General features: G+C 42.1%; 1 protein-coding gene across 5 annotated transcripts in view; it reads left to right on the top strand.

Annotated features, from left to right (window-relative positions):
- Nucleotides 1–21,147, top strand: part of tns2a (tensin 2a) — a 198,640-nt gene that overhangs the window by 128,591 nt on the left and 48,902 nt on the right. For all 5 annotated transcript variants that reach the window (XM_034172181.1, XM_034172178.1, XM_034172179.1 and 2 more), the window contains 6 exons: nucleotides 2,005–2,054; nucleotides 3,947–4,130; nucleotides 4,373–4,423; nucleotides 4,512–4,634; nucleotides 9,567–9,631; nucleotides 14,271–14,354. In XM_034172181.1, the coding sequence (XP_034028072.1) occupies nucleotides 2,005–2,054; nucleotides 3,947–4,130; nucleotides 4,373–4,423; nucleotides 4,512–4,634; nucleotides 9,567–9,631; nucleotides 14,271–14,354 (557 nt within the window). The remainder of the gene's footprint in view (nucleotides 1–2,004; nucleotides 2,055–3,946; nucleotides 4,131–4,372; nucleotides 4,424–4,511; nucleotides 4,635–9,566; nucleotides 9,632–14,270; nucleotides 14,355–21,147) is intronic.

The following is a 21,147-nucleotide window of genomic DNA, read 5'->3' as shown; positions in this document are numbered from 1 at the left end:
GACATGACACAAAACTAAAGTCATTTCAAATGGCAACTTTCTGGCTTTAAGAAACACTATAAGAAATCAAGAAAAAAAATTGTGGCTGTCAGTAACGGTTACTTTTTTAGACCAAACAGAGGGAAAAAATATGGACTCACTCAATTCTGAGGAAAAAATTATGGAATCACGAAAAACAAAAGAACGCTCCAACACATCACTAGTATTTTGTTGCACCACCTCTGGCTTTTATAACAGCTTGCAGTCTCTGAGGCATGGACTTAATGAGTGACAAACGGTACTCTTCATCAATCTGGCTCCAACTTTCTCCGATTGCTGTTGCCAGATCAGCTTTGCAGGTTGGAGCCTTGTCATGGACCATTTTCTTCAACTTCCACCAAAGATTTTCAGTTGGATTAAGATCCAGACTATTTGCAGGCCATGACATTGACCCTATGTGTCTTTTTGCAAGGAATGTTTTCACAGTTTTTGCTCTATGGCAAGATGCATTATCATCTTGAAAAATGATTTCATCATCTCCAAACATCCTTTCAGTTGATGGGATAAGAAAAGTGTCCAAAATATCAACGTAAACTTGTGCATTTATTGATGATGTAATGACAGCCATCTATGCAGCCCCATATCATCAATGACTGTGGAAATTTACATGTTCTCTTCAGGCAGTCATCTTTATAAATCTCATTGGAACGGCACCAAACAAAAGTTCCAGCATCATCACCTTGCCCAATGCAGATTCGAGATTCATCACTGAATATGACTTTCATCCAGTCATCCACAGTCCACGATTGCTTTTCCTTAGCCCATTGTAACCTTGTTTTTTTTCTGTTTAGGTGTTAATGATGGCTTTCGTTTAGCTTTTCTGTATGTAAATCCCATTTCCTTTAGGCAGTTTCTTACAGTTCGGTCACAGACGTTGACTCCAGTTTCCTCCCATTTGTTCCTCATTTGTTTTGTTGTGCATTTTTGATTTTTGAGACATATTGCTTTAAGTTTTCTGTCTTGACGCTTTGATGTCTTCCTTGGTCTACCAGTATGTTTGCCTTTAACAACCTTCCCATGTTGTTTGTATTTGGTCCAGAGTTTAGACACAGCTGACTGTGAACAACCAACGTCTTTTGCAACATTGCGTGATGATTTACCCTCTTTTAAGAGTTTGATAATCCTCTCCTTTGTTTCAATTGACATCTCTTGTGTTGGAGCCATGATTCATGTCAGTCCACTTGGTGCAACAGCTCTCCAAGGTGTGATCACTCCTTTTTAGATGCAGACTAACGAGCAGATCTGATTTGATGCAGGTGTTAGTTTTGGGGATGAAAATTTACAGGGTGATTCCATAATTTATTCCTCAGAATTGAGTGAGTCCATATTTTTTTTCCCTCTGCTTGGTCTAAAAAAGTAACCGTTACTGACTGCCACAATTTTTTTTTCTTGATTTCTTAAAGCCAGAAAGTTGCCATTTGAAATGACTTTAGTTTTGTGTCATGTCTGTGATCTGCTTTTTTTCTACAAAATTAAACAACTGAATGAACATCCTCCGAGGCCAGTGATTCCATAATTATTGCCAGGGGTTGTATATAGTGTAATGAAGTGATAAAACAGTTGCATTTTCATTCTTTCTCATGACTTTATATGTATCTGTAAAGTTAGGTTTATTATAGATGTAATAAATAGGTTGCCCAATGTTCACGACTGGTTCCCACAAGTGGCACAAAATTAATGCGTGCCAGAAATTTTGAACATTTCAAAATTTTCTTTGCATACTGGCATCAGCCGCACAGTTCACACACAGTTTACAACAGTTTATGATTTACTCATTGGCACATCAGATTGCGTGCCAGTGCCGGGATCAAATTTGTGCAAGTGTCAAGGTGCCTTTGGTTCTGAACAGACCAACAAAATGACTAAGCAACAGATTGAGCAAGTATTCCCTGAGGAATTGAGGTGATGATTATGTTTAGGATAGAGATTAGTATTTATTGCATTTTTATGATTTTATTTTCACAGGGGTCCACAAAGTCTTTGACTTACACCAAACAAAGAAACACTCTTCCAAGGTAAAGGTCGTATCACTCATTTCTTCTTCAGTGAACTGGTTCAATCTCTGCTTTTATCTGCATGCTTCCTCAGTCTTCCCTCTTCCTGTGGATCCACTCCAAATGCAAATTTTGTGGAGAACCAATTGAATCCTTCAAGTATTCATGCAAGTGCTGCTCTTCATTTGTCATCATTTGACTCATTCCTCAGCCAATTACCATCTGTCCTTCATTTAAAGTTGTCTTTTGCCTTCTTCTGCAATGAATATTAGGCAACGATCCAGGTGCCGAGAACTACAACAAATGGCATTTAGAACAGGCTTTTTGTTCTAATTAATCATGAACACAGCTAAGAACAGGCAGGAAGAATGGTCAAAAACACAGGCTTGGGTCTGGCTAACAGTAACCCACTAAAAACAGCCTCTCTTATTTGAGGTGAAAAGCAGATGAGTAATCAGAAGAAAAAAAAAAACAGAGGAGTTAAGCAACCACAGTTGTTAATTGCAACAGTCTTTCAAGGCATTAGGCAGCAGAATTATCCAAAACACAGAGTTCAGTAACCAGAGATTCTCATACCATAGAGTCCAAAACTGCAGGAGAAATACAGGAATGAATGGCGACAGAGGTTTGTTACATGGAATCCAAACATTGTAGCCACAGCAAAAACAGCAAACAAAGAAACAGTAAAAAGGTCAGTAATGTGGAATCAAAAACACAACTTGGAATGATAGAGAGCTGGACAGAACCTAATACAATCCAGCAACTAGGAGATGCTCAATTGGTGGTTATAAAGGACTTGGCCCAATGAAACCCAGAAGCAAATGTGAAAGACAAAAACCAAGAGATTAAACTAACCAGGCCGAACACAGGGAAAAGCTCAAAATTCTTTATTAATTGTCTCCTTTCGGAGCAATTTAGCTTGGTGTATGAGGGGGCTCAACTGCACAAACAATAAACAGAACCAACATTACCACAATAATAAGCACAAAAATAAATACAACCAACAATAAAATAACATAAATAACCATAAATAACCTTAAAACCAGTGAAAAAGGGATAAAATCATTGTAACCAACCTACTATCAACTACTAAAACCACACAGCCATTTAACTGGAAAATGTGAAAGATCCATCCTATGACATAAAGTGCAAATTGAGCTTGTTCATTAATAATCTTAATGGACAACGGAACAAATGAACATTTGTACCGATTACATTTGCACAAAGGAATGCAATATCTCTTTCCCGAGTTTATCAAGGTATACTCTGAGTGCGGAACATGTGAGCTGTCCTTTAAGATGTTTTTTGCTTGTGTAATGGTTGCTCAATCAGACAGTTCTTGAAAACTGGGAGGAGTGTGGCCCATGATCTTACCTGCTGTTTTTATAAGGGAATGGATCTGTGCTTTCAGCTTAACTGGAAGATTTCCAGACCAGCTGGTGATACCATAGTGAAAAATGGATTCAATCGTAGCCCTGTAAAAGATTAGCATCATGTTCTCGCAGACCCCGAATAAACGGAGTCTGTGCAGAAAGTACAGACGTTGATGAATTCTGACACTGACAGAGGTAACCTGTGTCTGCCAGCTTAGGTTACTGTCAATGTGAACACCAAGATATTTGTAAGAGGTCACCTTACAAATATCTTGCTTTTATTGTGAAAACATCACAATAAAAGTACGACTAATAAATGCCATTACATAACATGGAAGGAAAATTACCAGAACATCTTAGAAGGACTAATAGCATTTGGCAAAAACAACAAAGATGGACCAGAGCCAAAATGTGACAGATGACATCCTCTCCCTCTCTCTCCTCCTTCCATCTCTGGGAAGTTCTTTGGACTGTGTCAAGGAGCACATTGATGTTCTGCTTTTGAACCCAAGTCCATGCCACTGTCCCCTTTTTCTCCAGGAGCTTCAGCATGGATCGTGTGATGGAGCGAGTGATGGAGCGGCACTATGACTTTGACCTGACCTACATCACTGAGAGGATCATCTCCGTGTTCTTCCCACCAAAGCTCGAAGAGCAGAGATACAGACTCAACTTAAAGGAGGTGGCTGCCATGCTCAAGTCCAGACACCAGGACAAATTTCTGGTGAGTCCACAGAACAAGAGTATAACATGTCACCTCAAGCTTCCATGTGACTTCATGTGAGGTGGTGTCAGCTTTTGTAGCAGATGCGAAAATAAAATGGCAACAAGAGACAGCGCAGTGCTGGTATATTTAGTTCCAGACATTTTGAAGCAGCAAAAACATGAAAAACAGCCATAAGAATTTATTTTGTGAAGTGATGTGAATGGATGGGTGAGTCTGACACGGTCCTATTCATCTTTCAGCTCCTGAACCTATCTGAACGGCGTCATGACATCACCCGTCTGAATCCAAAGGTAGACCTCATCTTCCTCTCATTTTTAACAATCCATTCAGAGCCAGATTCAGTCACATGATTTCTTCTTGTTCTACGTGCATCTCCAGGTTCACGACTTTGGTTGGCCTGACCTCCATGCCCCTCCACTGGATAAGATCTGTGCCATATGTAAGGCTATGGAGATGTGGCTGACCTCTGACCCCCAACATGTGGTGGTCCTGCACTGCAAGGTTAGAACTATATGTTCCTCTGTTTCTGAGGCTTGGATGGCCACCGTAAAAACACCAGATGTGTTTCAGTTCTCCATTAGTAGCAGTAAGAATTTTGCTGGATTTGGATGCACTTTTAAACTAACAACCACTCAAATGCAATGCATATTCAGTGACTTGGACATATTTGTGTGGTGGTCTCCTGACTTGTGTCAGAAACTTGGCTGTAAAACTGATTATTTGGATTATTTATTTAATTTAATTTATTTTCAGTTACATAGCGCAAATCACAACAAAGTTGCCCCAAGGTGTTTCACACAAGTAAGGTCTAACCTTACCAACCCCTAGAGCAAGCACACAGGCGACACTGGTAAGGAAAAACTCCCTCTGATGATTTGAGGAAGAAACCTCAAGCAGACCAGACTCAAAGGGGTGACCCTCTGCTTGGGCCATGTTTGCAACACAATTGACTAAACAATTTATAAAACAAATATACAGGAAATTTTGCCGGCGGACAGGATAGGGGGGTTGCAGAAGTAGACACCACACCCATTTCTGGATAGAGTCGCACCTCAAAAGAGAGAAAAAAGTGAATCAGGCATTGGAAAGAGAAAAAATTATTCTCATATTTAGTTTGTCTGATTACTTATGGTCCATCGAAATGCCCATGAATCCTAAATATGACAGCAATAATTTCTAAAATGTGGAACGCAACTGAATGGTGAATCTAACAGTTCAAATATGTTAAAATAAACATGTGCCATTGTATAATTTATATTATATACCAAATATACCATTAATACCAAAAACTGTACAATACAGTTAAAATTACAAAGTGATACTGTTAAAATATGTTTTCTGTATTTTAATTTTACTATTGTTTATACTTTACAGATAACACTTTTCACAAATACAATAAATACTATAATTAAGGGTTTGAAAAAGAGGTAATGTGTCTGTTTAAACTACATTTTGAGGATATTTAAACATAAGGTGACCATTTTTTATCTTCTAAATAGACTATTAATAGCTTATCTGTTCCATATATATTTGCATTGTAATTATTAACATGCAAAAATAAAGAACAGGTTCATTTTGCATTAAAATAATTATTAATCAATAAGATAGTGACAGATAGCAGAGGTGGTGGTCAAGTGGTTAGTGCATTTGGTTTCACTGCAGAAAGTTCCCAGTTCAAACCCCACCCCTGCCACATTTCTCAATCTAATGTGATGTTGCGTCAGGAAGAGCGTCCAGCCTAAAACTTGGGCCAAATTAACATGCAGACCCACCTTGGATCCACTGTAGTGACCCTGAGTGAAAACAAGGGAGCAGCCAGAGGACGTAATGTAAGTGGTGATATTACAGAAAAAAAATTGTTTTAATAACAGCATTGCATGCAAATTAAACAGGAAAGGACCATTAAAATTTTTGGTTGTGGTTGTAAATTACAGGTTTAAACAGTAAAAATTACATATTTTATGTAAAACCATTTATATATTCACTGTAATTTTACAGAATTCCCCTAGTAACCACAGCTGCCAGAATTTGTCTGTAAAAACAATGGAATTTTTTTTTTTTTTTTTTACAGTGTGTGTCACTGTCCAAATACTTGTAGACCTAACTAGTGATCACTGGAAAGGCTAAAAAAAAAAAAAAAAAAATCTACACTTTATGACCTCTCACTTGGATAAATTTACATGCAACTGGAGTTGTGTCAAGAAGGACATCTGGGGTAAAACATGCCAAATCCATGTGTGGATTTCTACCGGATCCGCTGTGGCAACCTCAAGCAGCAGGGTGCAGCTGAAAGCAATCAAAAATTTGACTCGCCTCTTTCCTGTCTATTGTAATTTTGTGTAACGCAAGTAGAAGCACACTAATTGGAATGTGTAGCTAGATCAAAGCCCAAAAACCCAGTCGTGCAAGTCCATACTTAGGGAGCTATCACACCAGTCCTTTGTTTGGTCCAGACCAGAGTTTGAATGTGTTCAGTCTCCCCAAAGGAACTGAATTATATGAGGATTCAGACCACAGTCTGACAGAAACAGACTAAACAGGGGAGAGGTGTGAGAGCACACAAAATGGTTATGAGTTGCATAGATAAGTATAGATGTGTGTGGTGTATTGTGCTAATATATTAATTTTTCAGCTTTTACTGCTCAAAATTACCATTAAATCTTAACCCTCTGGAGTCTTGGCTATTTTTGGGCGTTTTGACTCCTTTTGGTTTTACCTTCATAATTTACCTTAAAAAATCAGTTTACCTGGCCTTGTTTGTGTCATTGTTTTCAGCACAACCTCACCTGTGTGACTTTACAGTTTTTCTTTCATTCTGACACACTGCATTAAAACAGAGACCCTAAATTCACCCCAAAACCTAAAATTTGAGTTAGAAAAAATATTTTTAAGATACCATTTTCATAACTTAGAATGTAAATTGTAAAATTGTAAAAATTTGTAAACTAAATTGTAAAAATGTAGCATAAACAAAGTTATATACAACAATTCACATTAAAGTGGAGGAAATGCTTCAGGTGTTTTTTTTTTTTTTGTGGCTGTTTGCGTGCAATAAGATGCCACACAAATTATATTTGTGCCAATGCACATCAGAAGCTCCAAAAAATTGTACAGATATTCCACCTCAATATCCATGTGTATTTTTCCCTAAGTCCTTGTTTTTATAGCATTTTTATTGGTATTGGTACAGACTGTCCTGGCTGTGTTAGTGGCCAAAAAAACAAACAAAAACAATATAAAAGGTGTTTTGGACTTTGGGGGGGGGGCTCTACCTGAACTCCTGTGTTCTCTGCCCCTGGAGCCTGCTGGCTGCTGGGGCAGTGTGAGTCTCCTGTGTTCCAGCACTAGGCGCTAGAGCAGGAACACGAGTCCTGGAGGCGATGGAAGAGAAGTGCGCGGTCTGGTCCACTGTGCAAATCTGTGCGCACAGATCGGTGAATCCACCTGCTCTGGTTCGTCCAGACCAGAGCAATAAAGTCTACTTCATCATGATGCACTCCATGCTTCAATCGTCTTCATGCACTTAGTGCTTTAGTGATTAGCACTGTTGCCTTGCAGCATGAAGGGTTTGAATCCGACTTGGTGCTTTCTGAAGTTTGAAGTTCTCCCTGTGTTCGCATAGGTCCTCCAGGTCCTCCAGCTTCTACCCACTTACAGACATGCAAGCTAGGTGAATTGGAAACTTTATATTGACCATGAGTGAGAGTGTGAGTGTGTTTGTCGATGTGTGTCAGCCCTGTGATAGACTGGCGATCTGTCCAGTGTGGACTCCGCCTCTCACTCAGTGACCACTGGGATAGGCAGCCCTTTACTGGAATAAGTGGTTTTGCAAAATGAATGAATGAACTAATCAAACATGGGAAATGATTGTAGTTTTGTGCACACAGAATTTTAGTTTGTTTTTGTTTTTTTTAATTCCCTCTGATGACAGAGCTCTGCAGCAGCTGTGTTCTACAGCTGTGGTATGTTGATATATGGCTGTCTTAATAATGCTGACAAATAATCTCAGATACTGTACCTCATAAATTATTTGACATATTGCACTTTGAGTAAATTTGCAGACTGCACGATTGGCTGACTGTGCTGTTACTGTTCTTTACAGAAAATATCACCACACATTTTAAACTCTGTTATTCAACATCTAATCCTCACACCATATTAAATGTGCCTGGCGAACATGAAGCGACTGAGCTTCCTGGGCTTGTTTGCCTGTTTTATTTATTGGTTTTGGTCTGGACCATTTAAATGCTAAAACCAGACTACTTCTGTGGTCTGCTGACTTTCCAGAACATTCCAGCTGCATGCAATCCTTTCCCAGCTGCACATCATTCCAAGGATGAGAATAAACAGAATTTTGTGAATGAAGAACCCTGACTAATGAACATGCTCCAGAAAACACATCTGCCTTTTTTATGTGTGGTTTGCAGAGATGCTGTGTATTTTCTGCAGCGCAGCAGGGTCACTCATTATCTGTAAGGGGTCACATTCAGAATTTCAGACTGGAATGTCGTTGGAATGTGTCAGAAAATATGGAGTACCCAGTGTCGAAAAAACACCACAGGGAGCTTTTTAATTTGCTTTTCAACTCAAACTGCTTGTCAGTTCCTTTTCTCCAACCCCCTCCATGCCTTTTTTGTATTAAGGTGCCTTGACACTTGCACGAATTTGATCCGCGCACTGGTACGCAATCTGCCGTGCCACAGAGTAAACTCATTGTAAACCATTGTAAACTGTGCGCAGCTTTGTGCAAGTGTGCAAAGATAATTCTGAAATGTTCAAAATCTCTGGCACGCATTAATTATGTGAACTTCATGTGAACATTGTGCAAACAATTCAGAAACACTGTGTGTCACTGCATCAGCATATCACAGCGGAGCTCATCTGAATGATTATGACGAGATGTTAATCTATCATAAGCATAATTTTACAGATACTCATAAGAAGGGATGAACATGCAACTGTTTTACCAAGCCATTATAATATAAATATTACAAATAATTACCTTTGAGACGATTCCAAACGCGTTCTCCACCTCATAAAGTGCATGAGAGAGCGAGAGAGAGAGACAGAGACAGGAAAGCTGCAGCTGTAGAAAATTCCTCTGTGATTCCAGAAAAGATTAGAGGTGGTTTCATCAGCCAAACTCTGACAGCAAATAATTTATCCGCTATGAATAATTATTTTATATAACACAGCATCCAGTGGCACAAAGCGCAGCATTCAGCGGAACACAACAGGTCGCATTGGCACGACAAGTTGCGCGACAGTGCAGAGGTTAAATGCGTGTAAGTGTTAAGGCACCTTTACTGATGTGGTTAATTAAAAACGTCTTAAAACCAGGACCATCAGTCAGCTACATGTAAACCACATTACCTGAGGATGAAATCAGCTCATCACCACTTTCTTATCCCCTGTTCTCTCTCTCTTTTGCAGGGCAACAAAGGCAAAACTGGTGTGATTATTGCAGCCTACATGCACTACAGCAAGATCTCTGCAGGGTGAGTTTGTGTGTCTGAGGAATCCAAAGATATGGAAAAGTAAAATATTATTGATGTCAGAATGCTGACCTCTGTGGTGTTGGGGTCATTGTGGTTGGTCCTCCAGTCAGCTGTGGTTCACCAGATCTCAGTGACATTGCAAGGGTAGTAGTGCACTTGCCATAAGCCAAGTTTGAGCTAATCACTTACAGCCTAGCCTCATCATACCATGGCCTACAAACATGTGAGGTGACCATGCCACTGTGGTTGCTGTAGCTAGATAGGAGTCAGTGAAGGGACAACATTTAAAAATGCTCCAGCTATATTGAAAAGCACCGCATACCACATTATGTGTCTGATCATAAAGGTTCTACAAAGTTGTAGGTTGACAGCAAAATGGTGACAAAGGTCAATTTCAGTTTGTTCAAAAGTTAAACTTTTTCAATTTTGGTAAAAAAGTGATTCATATTACTGGTTCAGGTAATTGGATTAATAAAAGGAATAGTTTTGACTGTGTTTAAAGCACGGCCTGGAAAGTAAAGGTCAAACGAAGTTGACGCCAACTGGATTCTATATAATAACATAATGACTTGGATTTATAGAGCGCCTTTCAAGATACACAAACTGCTTCACAAGTTGCATTATTCATTCACACATTGGTGGTGGTAAGCTACTAGTGTAGCCACAGCTAAGATAAGTAAGACTTTATTGATCTCACAGTGGAGAAATTCACGTTATGACAGCTCTTAAAAAACACACAAGATGAGTGCGAGCAGAAGAAAATGTGCATCAAACAACGTGTGCAAAGAGAAGCAATAATAATAATACTTGTAACAATACAATAAAATAAGAAAATGAGGTAGAAATAAATAAATATATATATAAGCTGCCCCCTTTTTAAAATCCTATTGGCTTAATGACTAATTTGTATCACTTTTTTAGTATAATTTAGAGCAACTTTAACTTTTGACTGCTGTACAAACTGAAATTGAGCTTTGTTACCATTTTTTGCTATTTTACTTCATATCCCCCAAAACATTCCTTCATAGATAGACCGAAGTGTACCTTTTTGGAATCTTTGTAATCAGACAAATAATACAGAATACATTTAAATATGACTGGAGCATTAAATGTTTACCCCAGTATAATCCTTCATTTTCCCCTACGTGGATATAGCTGCCACCCTGGGGTGGCCACCATACATTTTATTTAAGACATAGTGTACTGAGGCTGGATTGTAGGTGTTTAATTGCCTTAAGTGATACCGTAAACCCTGCTTGGGTCCATGGACTATAGTTTGAAAGCTGAGGGTAGTAAAAACTGCAGGGATCGGTGGTATCTGTGCTGAACGTATTGAAAAGAATTTAGATGCTTACCTCTTTGCTGACATTTGGAAGACTGCTCTCACCACAGTATCCTGGCAAAAAGGTCTTGTTGTTCCTCAATGATAAAAGGGTGATTGCTTGATTGCAACAGCTACAGCGGTATTACACGGCTCTGTGTGTCAGGCACGGGAGAGTCATTGACAACAAGACTGGTTTCAAGCTGTACTTACTAGGACTACCCTGTTTAAAGATGTTTGAACATTATTGAAGCTGTTAAGACTATGAACCCCTGGAAGTGTCCGCATAATGATGCTGATTTGTGAATACGAGATTAAATTGATCTGCTCGAAAGTGTCACTCCAATTTCAAAACTGGTGCCAATGGTGGCTGTAACTACTGCGTGTACCAAGTTTGTTCAAGATTGACGAAGGATGGATCAAGGAGTTAGTAATGTGATGCTTCAAAATGCACCCCAATTTGCTATTCAGGGTGAAACGGGAAGGGAAAGTGATCTGTGGAATACAGCCCACATCGAGTAATTGGCTCAGCTGGTTGAGCTGCTTCGTGGGACATTCTGAAAGGCTGCTGGATGTCCACAAAGTTGTAGAATATCATGAGTGCTGTGTACAGTGTGACAGTCTCGGACTTCTTCCCAGTGAATTCTGGGCTCTGTCAGGGGTGTGGTCTGGTTCCTACTCTGTTCAGCGTGGCCACGGACTGAGTGTTGGGTTAAGTCATTGAGTCCAGCACCCTGGGGGCCTTTGTCAGTGAGGACAGATTCACTGACCTTGATTTGACTTGGCTGATGATGCTGTGATCTTTGATGAACCAATCAGTGTTTTGGTTACACAACTCCAGAACCTGCATGAGGATTCAGAGTGTGTGGGGTTGGTAGTGTCCTGGATCAATACTGAATTCCAGGCTTTCAGTTACTTTTCAGGTTTCAGTCATCGTGTATTCGGTCAGAGTATTGAACTCTCTGTGAGATTCACTTACCTTACATTCGTGTCTGTGGGAATGAAGTACATTGGGAATGACCATTACTAGGGGAGCTACGACCACTACCTTTGCACCCCCCACCAGGACTAAACCAAACCAACTTTTTTAGGTTCCTTAGATGACCCCAAAACACAATCAGGATGTTCCCAAAAATAAAAACTGGCCTCAAGCCAGTTATCCAAGATGGCCACCAAAATAGGGTTTGTTTGTTTTTTGTTTTTTTCACTAAAACACCTTTACACAACATATAAACAACTTAAATATCACAGAGATTCAATGGGAAGACCATTGCAGGTCACAGCAGACTCATTTGTGTCTAAACTAATTCATTCATGGGTTTAAGATTCAAAATTGTGTCCAAAATGGCCACCAATAGACCCTTATCATTAAAATACATAGTAGGAACAAACAATAGACTTAATAATGACAGAAATCATTGGTGTTTAAGTGAAAAAAAACCCTATTTTGGTGGCCATCTTGGATAACTGGCCTGAGGCCAGTTTTTATTTTTGGGAACATCCTGGTTGTGTTTTGAGGTCATCTAAGGAACCTAAAAAAGTTGGTTTGGTTTAGTCCTGGGGGGGGGGGGGGAATGCAAAGGTAGTGGTCGTAGCTCCCCTAGTACATATGGAGTAATAAGGTCACTAGACACAGGGACAAAATTCCAAGTCTTTGGACTATTTAAGCTTCCAGTTTTACTAAAGGCTTGTGAGACCTGGGTCCAGTTTTATAAAGCGTTCTAATCTTTTAGTCTACTAAACTTACTTAGTCGACTTGGGTTAGTCGCCCAACATTAGCCATCTAATCTCCTTTTCACATCAACAGATAAACTTGTAGATTAGCCGTCTAATGTTCGTCGACGATTTTCACGCGCATAAGTGGTCTCACCAGTGCCCTTGCCGAGAAATGCCTCTAATGCACAAGAGTTTTGTTTACTTCCGGGTTGGTCGTCTGCTAAACATGGCAGGGTCTGCCACAGCAGAGCAGAAGCACTCCCAGCCTTAGCATCTGTAAATATCTCCAATGGATTATTCCAGTCCTGGTGTCGCAGACCGAAGGCACCCCCCCCAAACATTGGTCCGCCCTGCTTTCACTGTGCATGTGTCATTTGGGACCACAGCAGCACATCTGAGACAGACTCTCGACAGCCAAAGCAATCAAATGGATTAATGGGATTATTAACCATCACATGACAAGGTAAAACCTCTTAAATCATTCTAAAGTCAGTTTTAAGCAGAAACGAGGCAATAATCAGTGACGCTTTGAAATGACGGATGCACAGTGACTGCAACAGCTATCAGCTCGTGTAACTGTCGCGCTCTGATCACTTTCTTTGTTTTTTATGATGACATAATGCTGAATTTATGTGGAAATGATCATTGTACAAAAGCTTCAGATATCTGTTGCTGAGATAGATGATGACTGGAGTGCAGTTTGAAGCAGAAACAAGGCGATAATCGGTGAACGGCTGCTGATGACACATGCGCAGTGAAGACAGGGGGGACTTTTAGGGTCTTTTAGGGGGGACTGTTCGGTCTGCAACACCAGAACACCCGCTCCCGCCCCAAGTCTCTCCTTCCTTCGTGCTCCATCATTTATGATAGCTGCCATTTTTGAGGTAAGACACTGAAGTTTTGCCGCCTAAAATAAGATAAGCCTCCTCTGTCTCAGGCTAAAAACTTTATACAGCTAATGTGAAACTTTAGTCAACTAAGCACTTTGTGCAATGACTAACATCAAAAGATTACTAGACTGAGTTTAGTCAACTAAACAAGATTAGGCTGCTTTATGAAAGTGGGCCCTGGATGCAAACCACTAAAAGTAAGAGGATGACTGGACCAGAGGTGCCTTTCTGTTGAAAACACCAGCAACTGGTCAAGGATAAAGGGACGTCCTTGTAGCCCTTTCTGCAGTATGGGATATGTGAAAGACTGCCAGTTGGAACTTGGACTTGTAACGCGCACATATGACCTGATGTGCAACAATTAAATTTAAATACAGCAGTTTAAACAGGTGTGTCACATACTACAGGCTTAAAAGCTTGTGCCAGGATACCCTGTGCCAGTTGAAATACATGTACTGTAAAATTTTCCATTCAAAGCTTGTTGACTTTTTTTTTTTTTTTTTTTTTTTTTTTCTTCTTCTTCGTTTTGTAAGTGTTGTGGTTTAAATAGGAACTGATTTATCCTGTGGCCAGTGCTGGCTGTATCCACTCCATATACTTTCTGGCATGTGTCTGGTGTGAATCACATAAAATAATAGTTGGCTGAAATTGTGTGTGTGTGTGTGTGTGTGTGTGTGTGTGTGTGTGTGTGTGTGTGTGTGTGTGTGAGCAGGGCGGACCAGGCTCTCAGTACTCTGGCCATGAGGAAGTTCTGTGAAGACAAGGTGTCCTCTTCCCTCCAGCCGTCCCAAAACAGGTAGCACCCACAGGATGACCCAGGGGGACAGGGTGGGAGGTGTTAGTGGGGTGTTCCACATCCCTGTTGAGGTATTAAAATATACTCTATTTCATGGGAGGGGAGGGGTGGGGTGTTGATCTGGTAGCTTTTGGTCTTGGGCTCTCATGCTGTCTGTCCAGCATGAATTTCTCTGTAAAGCCACATGCTGTAATGTAAAAATAGTATTAGTAATAATAATAATTATTATTATTACTGTATAATAAACATTTTATCCTGTCACTAAGAGCCCTCCTAACTTACACTAAAAATTCTTAGGAAAAAGTATGACTTTTTGGCTTAACAAACCTCCTGAGTCAGGTAAAGAAAGAACTCAGCCTGTCGCTCTGGAAGATTTTAAAATTTCATCATCATTTCATCATATAGATAGGTAGATACCAAAGTACAGGGTGTTTCAATAAATGCGATATAATTTAAGATGTAAATATCTGAGTAACTACAAGGTCTTTCTAGATCACACCTGGGCATTTTACAGCTCACGGGCTGTGTCCGGTCCTTTAGCTGACTCAGACCGGCCTGCAAATACCTGGAAATTAAAAAACTGAATATTTACTGTTCTATCAAGTTGGTGTTGTGGGTGACCTTCGTCCACCTCAAAAGTTGTTTGCGGCTGCGTGTGTGTCCTCCGAAGTACAACAGAGCCTGACATGGAGCGATGGCCCCATGCCACACAGCCTGGCATGACGCCATCACGTAATGCACGCTACACAGCCACACAGCCTGGCACGGCACCATCACGTAATGTATGCCACACAGCCTGGCATGGCACCATCACGTAATGCATGCCACTCAGCCACACAGCCTGACACGGCACCATCACGTAATGCATGCCACACAGCCGGACACGGCACCATCACGTAATGCATGCCGCACAGCCTGGCACGGCACCATCACGTAATGCATGCCGCACAGCCTGGCACGGCACCATCACGTAATGCATGCCGCACAGCCTGGCACGGCACCATCACGTAATGCATGCCGCACAGCCTGGCACGGCACCATCACGTAATGCATGCCGCACAGCCTGGCACGGCACCATCACGTAATGCATGCCGCACAGCCTGGCACGGCACCATCACGTAATGCATGCCGCACAGCCTGGCACGGCACCATCACGTAATGCATGCCGCACAGCCTGGCACGGCACCATCACGTAATGCATGCCGCACAGCCTGGCACGGCACCATCACGTAATGCATGCCGCACAGCCTGGCACGGCACCATCACGTAATGCATGCCGCACAGCCTGGCACGGCACCATCACGTAATGCATGCCGCACAGCCTGGCACGGCACCATCACGTAATGCATGCCGCACAGCCTGGCACGGCACCATCACGTAATGCATGCCGCACAGCCTGGCACGGCACCATCACGTAATGCATGCCACACAGCCACACAGCCTGGCACGGCAACATCACGTAATGCATGCCACACAGCCACACAGCCTGGCACGGCAACATCACGTAATGCATGCCACACAGCCACACAGCCTGGCACGGCAACATCACGTAATGCATGCCACACAGCCACACAGCCTGACACGGCACCATCACGTAATGCATGCCACACAGCCTGGCACGGCAACATCACGTAATGCATGCCACACAGCCTGGCACGGCACCATCACGTAATGCATCTTAGCAGCTATCTTAGCTAATTATAGGCCAATCTCCAACCTTCCTTTTCTCTCAAAAATTCTTGAAAGGGTAGTTGTAAACAGCTAACTGATCATCTACAGAGGAATGGTCTATTTGAAGAGTTTCAGTCAGGTTTTAGAATTCATCATAGTACAGAAACAGCATTAGTGAAGGTTACAAATGATCTTCTTATGGCCTCGGACAGTGGACTCATCTCTGTGCTTGTTCTGTTAGACCTCAGTGCTGCTTTTGATACTGTTGACCATAAAATTTTATTACAGAGATTAGAGCATGCCATAGGTATTAAAGGCACTGCGCTGCGGTGGTTTGAATCATATTTGTCTAATAGATTACAATTTGTTCATGTAAATGGGGAATCTTCTTCACAGACTAAAGTTAATTATGGAGTTCCACAAGGTTCTGTGCTAGGATCAATTTTATTCACTTTATACATGCTTCCCTTAGGCAGTATTATTAGACGGTATTGCTTAAATTTTCATTGTTACGCAGATGATACCCAGCTTTATCTATCCATGAAGCCAGAGGACACACACCAATTAGCTAAACTGCAGGATTGTCTTACAGACATAAAGACATGGATGACCTCTAATTTCCTGCTTTTAAACTCAGATAAAACTGAAGTTATTGTACTTGGCCCCACAAATCTTAGAAACATGGTGTCTAACCAGATCCTTACTCTGGATGGCATTACCCTGACCTCTAGTAATACTGTGAGAAATCTTGGAGTCATTTTTGATCAGGATATGTCATTCAAAGCGTATATTAAACAAATATGTAGGACTGCTTTTTTGCATTTACGCAATATCTCTAAAATCAGAAAGGTCTTGTCTCAGAGTGATGCTGAAAAACTAATTCATGCATTTATTTCCTCTAGGCTGGACTATTGTAATTCATTATTATCAGGTTGTCCTAAAAGTTCCCTAAAAAGCCTTCAGTTAATTCAAAATGCTGCAGCTAGAGTACTGACGGGGACTAGAAGGAGAGAGCATATCTCACCCATATTGGCCTCTCTTCATTGGCTTCCTGTTAATTCTAGAATAGAATTTAAAATTCTTCTTCTTACTTATAAGGTTTTGAATAATCAGGTCCCATCTTATCTTAGGGACCTCGTAGTACCATATCACCCCAATAGAGCGCTTCGCTCTCAGACTGCAGGCTTACTTGTAGTCCTAGGGTTTGTAAGAGTAGAATGGGAGGCAGAGCCTTCAGCTTTCAGGCTCCTCTCCTGTGGAACCAGCTCCCAATTCAGATCAGGGAGACAGACACCCTCTCTACTTTTAAGATTAGGCTTAAACTTTCCTTTTTGCTAAAGCTTATAGTTAGGGCTGGATCAGGTGACCCTGAACCATCCCTTAGTTATGCTGCTATAGACGTAGACTGCTGGGGGGTTCCCATGATGCACTGTTTCTTTCTCTTTTTGCTCTGTATGCACCACTCTGCATTTAATCATTAGTGATCGATCTCTGCTCCCCTCCACAGCATGTCTTTTTCCTGGTTCTCTCCCTCAGCCCCAACCAGTCCCAGCAGAAGACTGCCCCTCCCTGAGCCTGGTTCTGCTGGAGGTTTCTTCCTGTTAAAAGGGAGTTTTTCCTTCCCACTGTAGCCAAGTGCTTGCTCACAGGGGCTCGTTTTGACCGTTGGGGTTTTACATAATTATTGTATGGCCTTGCCTTACAATATAAAGCGCCTTGGGGCAACTGTTTGTTGTGATTTGGCACTATATAAAAAAAAAATTGATTGATTGATTGATTGACACAGCCACACAGCCTAGCACAGCAACATCACGTAATGTACGCCACACAGCCACACAGCCTGACACGGCACCATCACGTAATGCATGCCACACAGCCACACAGCCTGACACGGCACCATCACGTAATGCATGCCACACAGCCTGGCACAGCACCATCACGTAATGCATGCCACACAGCCTGGCACGGCACCATCACGTAATGCATACCACACAGCCTGGCACGGTACCATCACGTAATGCATGCCACACAGCGTGGCACGGCACCATTACGTAATGCATGCCACACAGCCTGGCACGGCACCATTACGTAATGCATGCCACACAGCCTGGCACGGCACCATTACGTAATGCATGCCACACAGCCTGGCACGGCACCATCACGTAATGCATGCCACACAGCCTGGCACGGCACCATCACGTAATGCACGCCACACAGCCTGGCACGGCACCATCACGTAATGCACGCCACACAGCCTGACACGGCACCATCACGTAATGCACGCCACACAGCCTGACACGGCACCATCACGTAATGCACGCCACACAGCCTGGCACGGCACCATCACGTAATGCACGCCACACAGCCTGGCACGGCACCATCACGTAATGCATGCCACACAGCCTGGCACGGAACTATCACGTAATGTACGCCACACAGCCTGACACGGCACCATCACGTAATGCATGCCACACAGCCTGGCACGGCACCATCACGTAATGCATGCCACACAGCCTGGCACGGCACCATCACGTAATGCATGCCACACAGCCACACAGCCTAGCACGGCAACATCACGTAATGTACGCCACACAGCCACACAGCCTGGCACGGCAACATCATGTAATGTACGCCACACAGCCTGGCATGGCACCATCACGTAATGCATGCCACTCAGCCACACAGCCTGACACGGCAACATCACGTAATGCATGCCACACAGCCTGGCACGGCAACATCACGTAATGCACGCCACACAGCCTGGCACGGCAACATCACGTAATGCAAGCCACACAGCCTGGCACGGCAACATCACGTAATGCACGCCACACAGCCTGGCACGGCACCATCACGTAATGCACGCCACACAGCCTGGCACGGCACCATCACGTAATGCACGCCACACAGCCTGGCACGGCACCATCACGTAATGCACGCCACACAGCCTGGCACGGCACCATCACGTAATGCACGCCACACAGCCTGGCACGGCACCATCACGTAATGCACGCCACACAGCCTGGCACGGCACCATTACGTAATGCACGCCACACTGCCTGGCACGGCACCATCACGTAATGCACGCCACACAGCCTGGCACGGCACCATCACGTAATGTACGCCACACAGCCTGGCACGGCACCATCACGTAATGTACGCCACACAGCCTGGCACGGCACCATCACGTAATGCATGCCACACAGGCTGGCACGGCACCATCACGTAATGCACGCCACACAGCCTGGCACGGCACGTTCTCATGATCTATTGGGAACTATCCGTGGATCCAGCGCTGGAGACCGTTTGGTTTTATAGCCACTTTCGGTCTCGTGATCGTGAATGTTTCATTTTCACACTCATGCGCTCTTGGTGCGCAGGCTTTTCGGTGATGGGAAAGGGGCAGGATCATTCATCCACATTTTCCTAACGATTTGTGACTTTTTGACTTTTTCTCCTTCATTCAGCTGTTGTTGTGTGATCGGGCCTTTATGACTGAACTAAAACCGCATTGCTTTTGTTTTGAAGCCTGTTTTGTTGTTGTTGTTGTTATTATTGTTCTCAGAAATGATTAATCCAATCAATGTGAATCGCTCCTCAAAAATGTGCGCTCGTGCCAAAAAGAGAGAGGTGGATGCTGAATGCTGAATTTTGATGAAGTTTAATAAATCCAGGTGCAAGTCCTCTCTCACTGATGATCATCTGTCGGCTGTGCTTCACATCTCCATCTCAGACATTCAACAGAGACTAGATTTCTCTCACAGAATAAGAAAAAAGAACTGAAAAACAATAAAATGTAAAAAGTGGTGGAAAATACAAATGTAGTCCTGCAAAGACATAAGAACTAGTGAACTGGGACACTTTTCTCTTTTTTCTGCACAGTTCAGTGACAATGATATTGTGACTTTTCTTTAATATCTGGTTTAAAAAGATAATTGATGTGATGTCTTCAGAAAGCTAAGAACCTCCTTGTTCCAACAGCAAGTTTCAGTTTCAACAGTATATTAAACTCAAGATGCATTTTGAGCTCAATGTGACTGAAAATGATCACAAATATAATGAGACAGAAATTTTTACATTTTGTTCACTATTGTCTTGGAAACTGTGATTGAATAATTACATTTTTGTAACCTCTTTTATTTTCATTGCCTAATCAGAACTTCTAACATTTTGTCAAAATAATGCTATTCACTGCTTTTTATATAGAAATAAAATTATTATTGTGCAGACTTGAGTTGACCCCTTTGGCCCGGCCCTCCACAATATTTTCTGTTTCTCTTTTGGCCCTTTGCAAAAAATAATTGCCCACCCCTGGCCTAGATAAATAAAACAAAACAAGTTTAATCACTCACTCACTCATCTTCCACTGCTTACACCAGTTAAGTGTTGCAGGGGGCTGGAGCCTATCCCAGCAGTCATAGGGCGTGAGGTGGGGTGCACCCTGGACATGACGCCAGTCTGTCACAGGGACACATATAGACAAACAAACACATTCACACTCACAAGCACACCTACGGAAAATTTAAAATTTCCAGTCCACCTAACCTGCCGGTCTTTGAATGTGAGAGGAAGCTGGAGCACCTCCACACAGAAAGACAGGTGGGAATTGATCCCATGACCTTCTTGCAGTGAGGAAGCAGTGCTAACCACTAAAACCATTGCAATATTGAGCAAAATAAAATTTATTCCACAAAAATTGAATGAGAAATTCAAAGGTATGTGGATTTCATGAACGATTTCACAAGTATTCAAAATGTGCATTTTGGAGGAATCTGGGTTTCCTGACTTGCTCTTCTTATGGACTTTCTGAGGCTTCACAAAAATATTTTCTGAACCCACCCGATTAACTCTTTTGATACTGGTGGTCATCCAGATCTTTTTGCCCTGCACAGACAGCCTTCCTCTTTTAAATTTTTGCCATGTCCAAATCAGCATTGTGGTTGGTGCATTTTTAATGACTTCTCTCACAAATGTCTTGTTTCACTGTGTTTGAGCATACACTAACACACAAAATGCCTTTCTGTTTCTAGCGAAGTGCATTTCTATACCTGAACATTAAAAAAAAAAAAAAAACATTACACATAGAATTTTGAGTTTCTACACATGCTGTTAAAATTTGAGATCA

This window comes from Thalassophryne amazonica, chromosome 6 (assembly GCF_902500255.1).
Source record: "Thalassophryne amazonica chromosome 6, fThaAma1.1, whole genome shotgun sequence".
NCBI lineage: Eukaryota > Metazoa > Chordata > Actinopteri > Batrachoidiformes > Batrachoididae > Thalassophryne > Thalassophryne amazonica.
This window is presented reverse-complemented; position numbering and strand designations above follow the sequence as displayed.